At 43.2% G+C, this 12669-nt stretch overlaps 1 protein-coding gene across 1 annotated transcript; it reads right to left on the bottom strand.

Annotated features, from left to right (window-relative positions):
* Nucleotides 1-1997: 1997 nt before the first annotated feature.
* LOC108653137 (uncharacterized) lies at nucleotides 1998-4576 on the bottom strand. The gene is made up of 5 exons (XM_018103452.2): nucleotides 4363-4576; nucleotides 4069-4286; nucleotides 3373-4003; nucleotides 2757-3290; nucleotides 1998-2661 (listed from the first exon to the last, which is right to left on the bottom strand). The coding sequence occupies exons 1-5, from the start codon at nucleotides 4462-4464 to the stop codon at nucleotides 2422-2424; spliced, it is 1725 nt and encodes a 574-aa protein (XP_017958941.2). The 5' UTR covers nucleotides 4465-4576; the 3' UTR covers nucleotides 1998-2421.
* Between the last annotated feature and the right edge of the window lie 8093 nt (nucleotides 4577-12669).

The following is a 12669-nucleotide window of genomic DNA, read 5'->3' as shown; positions in this document are numbered from 1 at the left end:
CAAAACCATTATGCCCTGAATTCCCATTTTCAATGGGTTCAGGGTATAAAAATGCTGCTTCCGAGTGGCTAATTCATTATAAATAAATTCTTTCAACATACGGTGCATTCCTTTTCAATTAAAAACTTCCAGGGCTAACGTACGAGGGCTAATCAAGTATGACATATCCAAGGATATTTTCAAAAAGTACCTTAAAAACACGCGGTAATTAATTTTCTTTTGGTGATACTTTGTTAAAAGTAGCTGGAGATTTTTACGCTAATCAAGCTAGGATTGCAACATAGCAGAAACCCAGGACTGACATCGTAAACGCTCGCTAGGAAATTCTTATAATTTCTTTGTTTTTCCAGGTTGCATAAAATTTGTATTGTTATTATATTAAGGCACCATTGCCACTGTGGTAAAAGTACCCGATAAGAAATTTCGTTTACTTTTTAACCGCAAGAGGGTTTCGGTTTTATAAATACTCTTTAGTCAAGATAATTGTGTCCTTGCTAAACGCTGCTAACGTTTCCGGTAAGAAATTATCTTTCTTTGTTTCCACGAAATGTACCTAGGTACGAAAGGTACAAAAGTGGACGCTCCCTGGCGCTTATTTAAAAAGGCAAACCCGAAAGCGCCATCTAGGGGTTTATTTTTAGTTTAGCTGAGAATGAAACCTAACGAACGGCGCCACCTAGGGCAATATAATGTGTAACTGCATCTGCGTATTCTGTATTGCGCCATCTAGAGTATTACTAATCTCCAGAATGTGCCACCATTACGATTGACTGCTTGGATATATATATATATAACAGCAAGTGGTGCAACCTAACGTTGCTTATGGACATCAACAGGTGGTGTGATTTGTATCAACAGCAGAAATATTTGTAGACGAAGCGCCACCTATGAGTGGTGTGCAAATTAAGTTCAATTTCAATATTGCCTAACATTTTCATGAAAAATGTTATAGAATATTCTGCCACTGTTACGACTAAATCAGTGTGCTCAATCAATATAAATGATTAATAATTGGTTTAATTTATTTATATAATAAAAATAAGCATTAGATAATCAAATTGTCGCTTTTTCGTTTATTAGTGCAGACAGGAGGAGTGGTAAGAGGCTAAATGTTTTATCACTCGACTTACTCAACACATAGGCATTCACCAGAGGGGGAGTCGGGGCAGACACGAGCCAGGCTGCGAATCGCCGGCTGCAGCCGCATATTTGCTCTGTGTCGTGTCAACAGAAGTGTTCGCTCTTCTGTCTGCGCTGATTTCGCAATCCTATTTTCATTCCCTCTTTTACTTAATATCTATTTTTTATTTATTTTTTGCTTCACACTCTATGCATGAATTAATGTTTAATGCACAAGGTGCCAGTACAATAAAAGCGGGCAGAGCATAGCAGAGATGAGGATTGTCTCTAAAAACAATGTCTGAAACTCACTTTAATTTGGCAAATGTCAAAATATGCCAAAGCACCAAAGGACAGAAAAAGAAACGACCAAAACTCGCATTCGAATCATCCTGTAGCATCTCCTCGTTGCTTCGCTTCCCCGCCACCTCTGCCGACTCCTCCTGTGTAGCTTGTAACATTTTTTAATAATCTAAAAATCTTCTGAATACTAACCTAACACCCTAAGCACGCGCGAAATGCTGCCCAAAAATATATAAAAATATTGCTTTACGGCAGCAAACAAAAGTTCATCAATTTTCTTTTTTTCACATTTCACATTTCACAATTCACATTCGAATCGGCTGACAACCCCCGCGAAGTAGGCAGCGATTCCCTGTTGCTCTTGTTTGTGCTCGCTCGAGAATCCAGAGAGCATATACACGCTTCACACGCCCAACTTGGAGCATATACAAACTAACTAGGACAGCAAAGGAGGCGTCTTCTCAAGCAGCTGGGCGAGTATGCCGAAGTCAGTTGCGTTCGACACGAAGTTTCTGTTGGGGCTTTGTTTTTTTGCGACAATCCAAATTAAAGGGAAGAGGCGTTCTGACGACATGTAACTTGTCATCAGATACGAACGGCATTAAGTGATTACATTTAATTGGACTAAATATTATAATGAAAGAGCTGAGTGAATATAGTTTATATAATTATATGTATAACGATGCCAATTAGTAACGCAGCTCAAGTATCACGGTCTAATAAGTTATTATCATTGGCCATGTCTCAATTCTTCTTCTGGGATAGCTTTAGGACTTTGGGTTTCGTTGGTTCCTAAATCGTAAATCGTGTTAAATGCGATGTATTCACAACTATCGACAAAGCGAATGTTTTGTGAAAGAAATTCAATTTGGTTCTAATGGAAACGGATTGTTCTTGATCGAAATGAATAGTCGCCAGCTGCTAAGATTGTAGACAGAGGCATCCATGTATGATTTAAGTTCATTTCCATAGCCTGGGATACATTTGTGGCTTGGGGCCTTAGGCCCAGCGGAATATTTCATCCCTGGGTGGCTTGATGAAGCTGAGTGAGCCAAAGGGGTGCACCCACTCGTAGAAGGCTGCAAACTCAAATAAGACGAATGTGGTGGTCATGGCGACTATGTAGAAGAAGAGCGACAGACGGAGCTCATGCGAGCTCATCGACACGTGCAGCAGGACACCAGAAAAGAGGACCAGGAAGAATATATAACAGTTCTGCAACTTGGCGGTGAACACGAACTGAAAGAGAGAAAGAGAAATCAAAGAGCGAATAGTGGATTGTGGAGAGCGGAAGGAAGGTATGAATAGACAAAGAGGGAACAGAGTCAACTCACATAGCTTTCGGACGTATAGCAGCGGTGAAGGACGAGCAAGGGTAGAGCCATGTATATGTTGTGGGTGACCACGCTCATGACTCCACCGAAGGCTGCGTCCTCTAGATTGCGTTCGTTCAGGTTGTGGAGCAGCACGACGAGCCACAGAACCTCGCCAGAGCTGAAGAACAGGATGCACACCGTCTCGCCTATGGACTCGAAGCGCATGGTCATGTACTGCCAGGTGAGGTTGTTGATCTCCGCTGTGATCTGGAACAAGAGGTTGTTGCCGTTGATCGCGCCAAGGGCGGAGTAGACACAGATCAGGAAATGGCCCGGTTGCCGCCGTGGGTGGAACGAGATCAGCACCACCAGTGCAATGAACCAGGTGATGCACCACAGCACAAGAAACGCCGGGGTGTCGGTCCCCATCTTGATCAGCAAAAAGGGAGTGACCATAAAGCTTAGTATGTTGACAATCTTGCACCAGCCAAACATGGGGCGTTCCCTGCTCATTACGGGTATTACGTTGGCCAGCAGGAAGTAGCCGGGAACCTGCTCAAATAGGCAAGCTTATCAGCCAAAGGTTGGCTAACGTCCATGTGAGAGGGGATCCCCTCTGCTCAACGCGACTTACAAATAGGATTGTCAAGACTTTATACCGCTCCTTCATGTTCGCATAGCCGTTCACAGAGTTCCACCAGATCCGAAAGGTGCTGAGCTCCTCGTGTATGGGCGTTTGATTGTCCATATCCACATCGCTGGACACCTCTGTTGCTTCTGCGTCCACACTCGCTGCCTCAGCAGTTGACAGACTCGCCCGCCTGTTTTGGTTGTGGTACGAGAGGAGCAGGGCCAAGCTGAGGATGAGCACAAACAGAAACAGAAACGTAATGGCATTGAAGGTCAGCGCAGTGGCGTCGCTATAGAGGAGGTCGGGAGCGCCAAACGCTCTGTATTTCAGGTCCACAACAAAGGTCATGTAGATGTACCCTATGATGATAATGGTCATATTGATCCACCACAGCATGCCATTCACTTGGTAGCCGCGGTTGCAGAGCATCATGATCCCCACGACAAAGAAGCGCAGGTTGTCGCCCATCATTTTGCCCAGCGTCAATGTGCCCTCCGCATTTTTGTGGTACCTGCAGTTCATCCCAAAGTCTATGTAGTCGGGTAGCATGCGATAGAGCCCGACGAACACAAAGCCGTATGTGTACTCGGATATGGGAAGCAGCTCCAGCAAGGTCACATAGTTGGGCACGCAGCTAATCGCGAGACATGCGTGTGTGTGTGTATATATGTATATTCATAGGTCGATGTGCATACTCACAAATACTTTGCTATCATGTACACCGAATAGAATAGGATCAGGTAAAGAAAGCCCAACACAAAGATAACGCTGGTGTCCCAGGTCAAGCCGAAGGTGCAGAAGAACAGTTGCAGCAGGTCTACGGACTCCACATAGTAGGAGCAGCTCGCTTGCCTTTTGACGAACTCGCACATTTCGCGGCTGCTGGCCGTCATTGCGTCGTGACGGTAGCATTGGCTCTACGATTAGGAGTGCAGTGAACATATGCATACTTTTGCGCATTAATGAGGCTCGGCAATATCTGGAGTAGCTCACGTCATTCCAAGTGTGCACGAAGTTTACGGCGCGTCGCACCCGAATCAGCGTCTCATTTGCACTGGAACTCTCCGCATGTTCGAGAGGATCTAAGTGTAACATTGTTCAATTCAATTTGGCGTGGACAGGCGTGTTTGGCGAGTGTTTCTTATGTGGTTCGTGTGTGTTGTATGTGTGACTGATCGTTTCCATTTGTGGCAGGAGATCTGCCTGAAAATCTGAAAATCAAATATGGCTGACAGCAGACGGCACCCTTCGATCATTATTACTAAATATATATACTTGTTATTGAAATTGTAATATAAATTAGATGAGGGAAATCAGAGAAATCTTCTATGAGCTACTACTATCGTAGTAAACGAATCTTCGAAGAGTTTCATTTAGTTGCTGTGAGTAGTAAAATCTCTGATTAGCTCTCTTATATCGCTCGCTCTTGTGAATATAATTCTAATATTCATAAGTTTACTCAGCAACTCTAACTTTTACAGTCAATCCAATTCTCTATCTCTATTTAATAGCTAGTGCTCTCCACTACTTATGTCGTCCTATGCCTCCCGCTATTCAATCAACATTATTTCCTTCAGCTTTTCGCTGCTTTTCATTGTAGTTTCCATAATTTAGACTTCAGTTCGCAATGTTTCTCATGCAACTGCATCCTTGTGCTCTGCTTTAAAGCTTCCTTCGTTCCCCCACTTTTCTGGCTGCCCAAACAGCAGCCGCAAACAACAAATTCACAGTTTACGTGCCCTTAATTAGCAACGAGCATGAAAAAGGATTCAAAACGCACTGAGTAAAAATAAGTGAAATCTAAAACTCGCTAAATAAAATGGGCGCTGGAATAAAAGAGCGCAAAACTAAAAAATATAAATATATGTAAATATATATGTATATATTCAAGTATCAGAGCATTTTTTCTGCGCTTGTTCTTCCCACTGCAAACGGGGATGAAGGGGCATATTGCTCTTGTGCAGTTGGATAGAGGAAGGATGAACCTAAATATACCCACTATGAGCTGTATTATAATTAAGAGGTGTGCGAACGGCTCTCTACAGGGTATGTGCCAGTCACTCAGCAGCACAGTTTTCCGTTATTTACTATTATTTGTTATTTTGTAACGTTTGCGTTTCGCTGATTCCTCTACGAGCTCTGCCCAAATGATGCTTCAACTTTGTTGCCAGCTCGCAGGCTTTTCCGACTTTGAGGGCTGATCGCAGCAGCGGCGAGGGGCCGGGCGAGAGACCCCTTCCGGCATTTCTATATTTGTCAGCAGCTATTCTTAAACCGGTTGTCCATTGTCCACTTAGGCCATTGCTGAAAACATGTGTAAGCAATCCACTTACGGCGGCTGACCACCAACCGCGGTGTCGGGCAATCAAATGACCACTTGAATGGCTTCAACCTTCTTCCGCCTTCGTCCTGCATCCTGCTTGTGATTATTTAAAGCCCATTTTGCCCGCTCGATCAATTTGTAAATGAGCCTCGTCCAATTTAACGCAACATTAAAACTGACCTTAGGTCATTTGTGACTCTATTGCCACCGTCAGCCAACCGGTTTGCCTAACCCTAGAGGGAACATATACATATGCACATGACTGTATCCTGGCTCGCTCCTCTGCTGCCGCAGTCCCACCACCAAGCAGGACACGTGCCTGCAGTCAGCCACTGGCGCTTGTCCCTTGCCCCTGGACAGGGGTCAGCGCATTTGTTGCCAATTGGTTGCATGACACTTTCATTTACTTCGTGTTTCCATTTGTCCACGACTGTGGCCTGCCCTCTCCAGTGCCCTCGCAGGAGGGGCAAATGCAGCGCTTGGCGTGTGCAGCACCCGAGGGAATATGAGCTGTGTTTGGCCGTGTTCAGGGTGCTGACTGAATGCATTTGCAGGAGTGAACAGCAGCAAGCGGCGATTGTGGATGAAAGTCACATTTAAATGCTTGAATAGATATAGAAATAATAAGAGTGGAGTTCTGGCAGGGAATTCAAGGAGTTCATTGAGAGGTAAGACCTATACACTCAATACATTAAATTATTGATTTATTAAAATACTTGTGGTAAATATACATATAATATGAATAACTGTAGATCGCCATTTTGGATAAATCTATGGATTACATTACATTGGATTATTTCTTTTCTTTTGCATAATTATCTGAAGCAAAAATTTTTATTATTTCTTTGTATAATATTTGAATAGCTTAAGCATTGAAGCAGATTAGTTTTCGTTTCCTTCGTATGTCCTTCCACTAGGGTAATTATGAACAAACACATTGCTATTCTACACTCCATTACAAGTATTAAGATGTCTGAGATATCTCCCGCTATACTTCTTAAGGCCTCACAGCTGTCACACATGAGCCCTTTCCATCCAGAGGCAGCTTTGGGCTTCTCTTAATCGTCGGTTGAAAAGTCTTGCGGCTAAATTACAAGCACTTACTTAAGCAGCAACTTTTCTGCGTGCAGGACGGGAAGGCGGGAGCATGTGGGGAAGCTGGGGCTGTGTGTTCCCATTGTGTCTGCGAGATGTGTCTTGTGGCAGATGCGTTAACAACATTGCTTTTCATATCTGCCACGCTGCGCGTCTAGAGCTTACACAATTTCTTTTTTATTTTGTTGGCCCAACAGATTTCAGATTTTTCAGATAGGAGCGCCCCATCTGCCTCGCTGCGCTGGCGGCTCGTAAAGGCGCCGAGCCAAAAGGTATGCGATGGCTTTTTAATCGAGCGCAACATTTATTGCCACATTACGTATACGTACGGGTAACACAAGCTTTGGCTCAATGGAAAAGTTTTACTTGCAGCGAGTCGCGTCGAGCCGAATGTTTACATTACTTATCTCCTTTCGCTTTCTCTGTCTGTCTCTTTTCCTCTCTCTCTTTCTCGGGATAGCTGCAAAACGGCTCGGAGTTATTTTACTTGCGATTAACTTGTATCCGCGTGAAAATTTTGGAGCTGAGCGGCTTTTCTGCGCTGATGGAAAGTAGACTTATCGATGCTTGAACAGAGATTATATAGTTAGTGAAGGGAATTAATATTTACAACATTCCAACAGTACATAATAATGATTGCCTAGTATTTTATTTAATTCGTGTTTTTATACCCTGAATCCATTGAAAATGGGAAATCATTTTATACCCTTCTTCTGAGAGACAGGCTCAGCTGAATCTTTAGAGTAGATCTTGAAGAATATTTCTTACATTTTGAAAACTCACAGTTTGCTCGTCTTTAGTTCGGTGCTTTCTTTTTGCAGATGTGAATGTGTATCATGTTACCCGACTGCCCAGTTGACTGTCAGCCTTTGAGCAAACAAACTTAATCAAATCTGAGCTGAGCGGCAACCGCAGCCCAACTCAACTCGCAGTCGACTCCAGCTCAATCTTCGTCTGCCTGTCTGACAAATGTCGCCTGGAGATACAAGATTTGAGTGCGTGCTTGCATCTTCGCAGCCAAAATCCAACATCTTGCTGCACACGCTCCACTAGGCAAGCGGGTGACCACAGACCTGGCTCCATCTCATTCACTCACAAGTTATGCGTGGCATGCAGTCAAAAATAGTGTCTAAGAAAATATTATTGCTGACTGTGCGTCGACTGGATGAAATGCTCAAATGATTTGCCGTGCTGGGCAAGCATTGTGGACTGAGCCGCATATCAGTGGCTGACAGCGCCTGCCAGGACATATCCCGGACATGGCAGGATATGTGGGGCCATGACCGCAAATCAAACTCGTTGCAAAAGTTTTTGGGACTTGGGAGTCCCATGCGTTGGCAACATGTGATAAGTTTATTGTCTTGCCACATGACGCTCGTCCACTCACACCCACTCCAAGGACTCGGAGCTACAGAAGGACACGCTACGAACGTATCGCATTTCATAACAGAAATATGCTTTCTTGGTCTATAAATTAAGTTGTCTCGCCCACAAATATTAATTGCCTAATTAGCATATGCGTCTGACATGGACACAGGACACAGGATACAGGACACAGGGCAGAGGACGCAGGCAACAGGACGTGGGACACGCAGCACCCTTTTATCCCAAATAATAAGGAGCACACATAAGAACCAGCTCACAATGGCCTCGGCTGGAGTTTTTCTTCCAGGCACATCTTGCCGAATATCCTTTGGGCTCACATGTTGTCAAAGGACACGTGACTTTGTTTGGCTTGTGAAAACACCTAGAAATGCAGAGATACACAAAAATGAACGAATCATTCATACTCGCAGCTGAAAAACTGTTGAGCTTTAGGACTCGGGTTTGCTTAAGACAGTGATATTGCTTATATAACTAAAGTTATTGCGATTCCCGAGCATAGATGGAAATTCAAATCGATGATTAGATTATATTATTTATCATAAATATATTTTTCATATTATTTGCATAAATGATTTCTGTACTGTCGACCCGTTCATGAACTTACCTTTCAAGTTGTCCTTTCTTCCTTTGGCGCTTGGCTTGACAAGCTCGTCAGCTCGTCTGCATATCCTTTGCGTCCTGTTTATCCCTGTTGTGCCCTGCGCTTTGTTCTAATTAAAAAATACACATGCAGCCGTAAGAGGAATTCGCTGTCGTAATTGAGGGTTGATAGAAGTACGTATATGTATGTGTTTCCAAGCCGTAATTGTTGTTGTTCCTGCCTTTGTTCTTGATGTGGACTTTTTATTTACTTTTATTTGGGCTCCTTTTTCGATGCTGAAAATGTAGGTTATCGATTTTCGCTTATGTTTTGTCTTAAATTTATGTTTAATAAGCAAAATATTTGAGGCCTGAGCTTTAAGGGCGTTGCTCAAACACATCTTAAATCAATTATTCTCAGTCCCCAGACTCCACTTATATCATAATAATCAGCTCGTAATGATCCTTATTATATGTGTTTTTCTCTTTTATTTTGTGTGTGGCGAAAACTTTGCCGACTTTTTCTGCTCAGCCGAAAAACTTTTTGTAAATGCTACACAAATATTGTTCCGCTGCGTATGAGGCGCTCGCTTGGCTGGCAGCTGCGCCGCGTATAATATGGGATATATTTAAGCATTTTATGGCTGCAAGTGCACTTGTAACAATTTCATTAGCTGCAAGCGAAGCACAAGAGGCTCGCTCTGTTCGCCCGCTCACCTTCCCCGTGCGGATGTGAAGGGCGCATTTTAATTGCAGAAAAGTCCATTGGAACGGCTGCTGAGCGGGGCCGGGGGAAACCGCAAGATAACAATCCATTAACTTTTTGCCACTCAACTTGAGCAAAAACTACCAAGACGAGCGCCCACTCGAGCCGCTGCCGTCAGCCCGCTCCGCCCTCCAGTTGAGGCACCCCCAGGCACTCGCATTGCATATTAAAAAGGGGAACCGCTTTTTTCTTCTGCCCAGAAGCGGCTGCTGTGGCTCTTCATCAAGCGTCAACAGCAGCAGCAGCGGCAGCAGCAGCATCAACAACAACAAACCGTGAAAATTATAAAGGATAAGCAAGGATACAAGCAGGCACACACACATACAGTTCACATTCATATTCACTTTTTGCTTGTTTTTTAACACTCAGGGCAAAGCAAGTTTTTCCACTTTTTGAGTTTTTAAATGGATTTTTTTTTGCCTTATTTGCTTTTCTTTAGAGGAAGGGCAGCCTAAGATATGTTGGACCTAAAGTTTTGAGTGGCATTTAAAGCTGTGTAGTGAAACGAATCCAAGTGAAGTTAAAGAAAATCTAATATTTAGCATTAATATGTTTCCAGTTCAAGTAAAATATATATTAATATGGAAAGTCCAGACCAGATATATTTCCAAAAAAAGTTAACAAAAACTAGTCGAGACTGCTCGACTACAAGATCCCCTGAACCCTACAAGCAACTGATATTTCAATAATAGTTAGCACACACACACGCACACGCACACACACACGCATATAAACAAACACACGCACACACATAGACATACAAACAAACACACGCATTTAGGGTGTGGGTAAATTTTAGGGGTGGGGGGTAAATTTTAACAAAAACAAAAAATTTGGAGACTCTAGCTTGAAAGATGTAGGAGATATAATTATTTAAGTGATCTTCGATAAGGTTTTTTATCGATAAAAAAGTATCGGAATGAGTTATCGTTTTTTAGTGATAAACTCGATATGCGCGTGATATATACGAACATTTTAAAAAAAGTTGAAGTCTCTAGCTCTTATATCTTCTGAAATCGAGGTGTTCAAACATACGGACAGACGGACGGACGGACGGACAGACAGACGGAGAGGGCTAAATCGACTCAGCTCGTCGCCCTGATCAAGAATATATATACTTTGTGGGGTCTGCCACGCCTCCTTCTGCCTGTTACATACATTTCAACAAAACCATTATACCCTGATTTCCCATTTTCAATGGGTTCAGGGTATAATAAATGTATCACACATTTCCGAATTTGAAACTTAAATATTTGGAATATCTACAATACAATATACATACATATGTATATATCTGGTCTTCTACGAAATGTATTAAATTTCTACTTGTAAATTATATGAATAATATGAATTGAATTCATCTCTTACGCTTGTAAAATAATTTGTAATCAAGAAATCACCTTAATTTTGCTAAAGGGCAATCAAAATTTTCCATCATATCATCTATCTCCTCGAAATGCACGCATCTAATTTGCGTAGTACTTTGACCCCATAACAGAAATATTCGTGTGCTACGCGGCTACTTGGCTCAGCATCTGAGATGCTGCTGGAAAGCAACCCAAATCATCAGCTATCAACCCCTTTAACCCTTTCTGCGTTACACATTCGAAAAGAGGAACAGCTGTTCGATGTGTGTTTGCGACTAGGATAATGTTCTGTGTCGAATTGAAAGGATCAGTGAGCATGAAAATTTGAATATATTTGAGGCAGTCGATCGTCTAACAGGATAACAGTGCTGCAGGCATATGCAAATGCAGTGATCCTTCAGCCGGAAGCTGTGTGCGTGCCTTGAAATGGAAATCGAAATTCAATTTGAATTCGTAAATTTGTAAATTTGTAAAGAAAGCAAAACAGCTTGGAAAAAGGTTACGTGAGGTTTGATAAAGCGATAAGGCTGTAATAAGACACGCACACCCATGTCCTGGACCACAGGAGATTAACAGTTGTGTGTGTGAGGGTCCAAGAAACCCTTTTGGCCACACTTTGCATTGGGGCGTGATTAATGAAGTGTTGACCCAATCAAAATTAATGCCAAACTTGGCCTGGCCGATAAGAAAACTGACCAAAGTCAAGAGCCCCATGCCCATGCCCATGCCCATGCAGCATGTGTAGAAAGGCAAATGTGGGCGGGCCTGACAACATGTGCTAAGTGGCATGTGGTCAGCAAAGGGGACGCCAACTTCAGGACTTTGGTCAAGAATAGTTTCAATTTACGCCTTATGAGCAAAACATTCATCACATAACGTTTTTGTTGGGTCGCTCCGCAAATGTCCGTGTGAAATGTCAAAAGTACCCCAACTCCCTCACTCCCGCACTCCCCAGCCCTTCCGGCCTCACACAAGTCTGCGTGCAGCTGTTAGTGCAACCCTTTTCCAGGCCAAAATGGGTTAACTGTCCCAGTCCCGGAGTCAGAGCTGTTGCTGTTGCTGTTGCTCTAGCTTGCGTTGGAGTGTCCGGTTTTGGAATAATTAATCACAGGCTCACATGCGATTTGTAAAGTTAATTGCCGTGGCGAAAGCGCACGTCAGGCCGTGTCCGATTGTGGACTGGTGGACGAGGAGGTGTCTGCCAGGACAGACAGACAGACGGGTAGGTGGAGCGGCAGAGGAGGCTCTTAAGTGCTCTCTGCATGTCTTCAATTACTGACAGTTTAGCACATATTCCACAAAGGAGGGCAGGGTCCAGCTACGTGTCTGCTGCTAGCTGCTGTTACCTACGCATTTAATATTCATTCCCCCAGTCCGAGCCACGCAACTATCCGCAGCATCCTTGACTTGACTGCAATGTTTGTCGACACCTTCCACCTGCCCTCCGCTCGACTCGCTCAGTCACTGATGCTTGCGCTTCACTAGGTAGGTGCATCCGCCTGAAGTGTTTCACTAGCAAAAATGTCATAAAAAATTCATGCCAGCCACCGCAGCGAGGTGCTTAGTTGGAAGAACAAACACAGACAGGGTACTTGAGCTAGGACACAGCAAACGCAATACAGAGGAGAAAGGTAAAGCTTTCTCTTTACATTCCTATTACAATTTGTGCATTATAAAATTTATCTGACAATAAAATATGGTAGAAATGATTATACATCTAATATTAATTTAGTTACACCAATAAAACCGAGTGCACATTTTAAAACTTGTTTGTAGTTTTTGAC

Source organism: Drosophila navojoa, chromosome 5 (genome assembly GCF_054131105.1).
Source record: "Drosophila navojoa isolate 15081-1374.11 chromosome 5, UAZ_NAV_1.0, whole genome shotgun sequence".
Classification (NCBI taxonomy): domain Eukaryota; kingdom Metazoa; phylum Arthropoda; class Insecta; order Diptera; family Drosophilidae; genus Drosophila; species Drosophila navojoa.
Note: the sequence above shows the minus strand (reverse complement) of the source record. Positions and strands in the feature narration are given on the sequence as shown.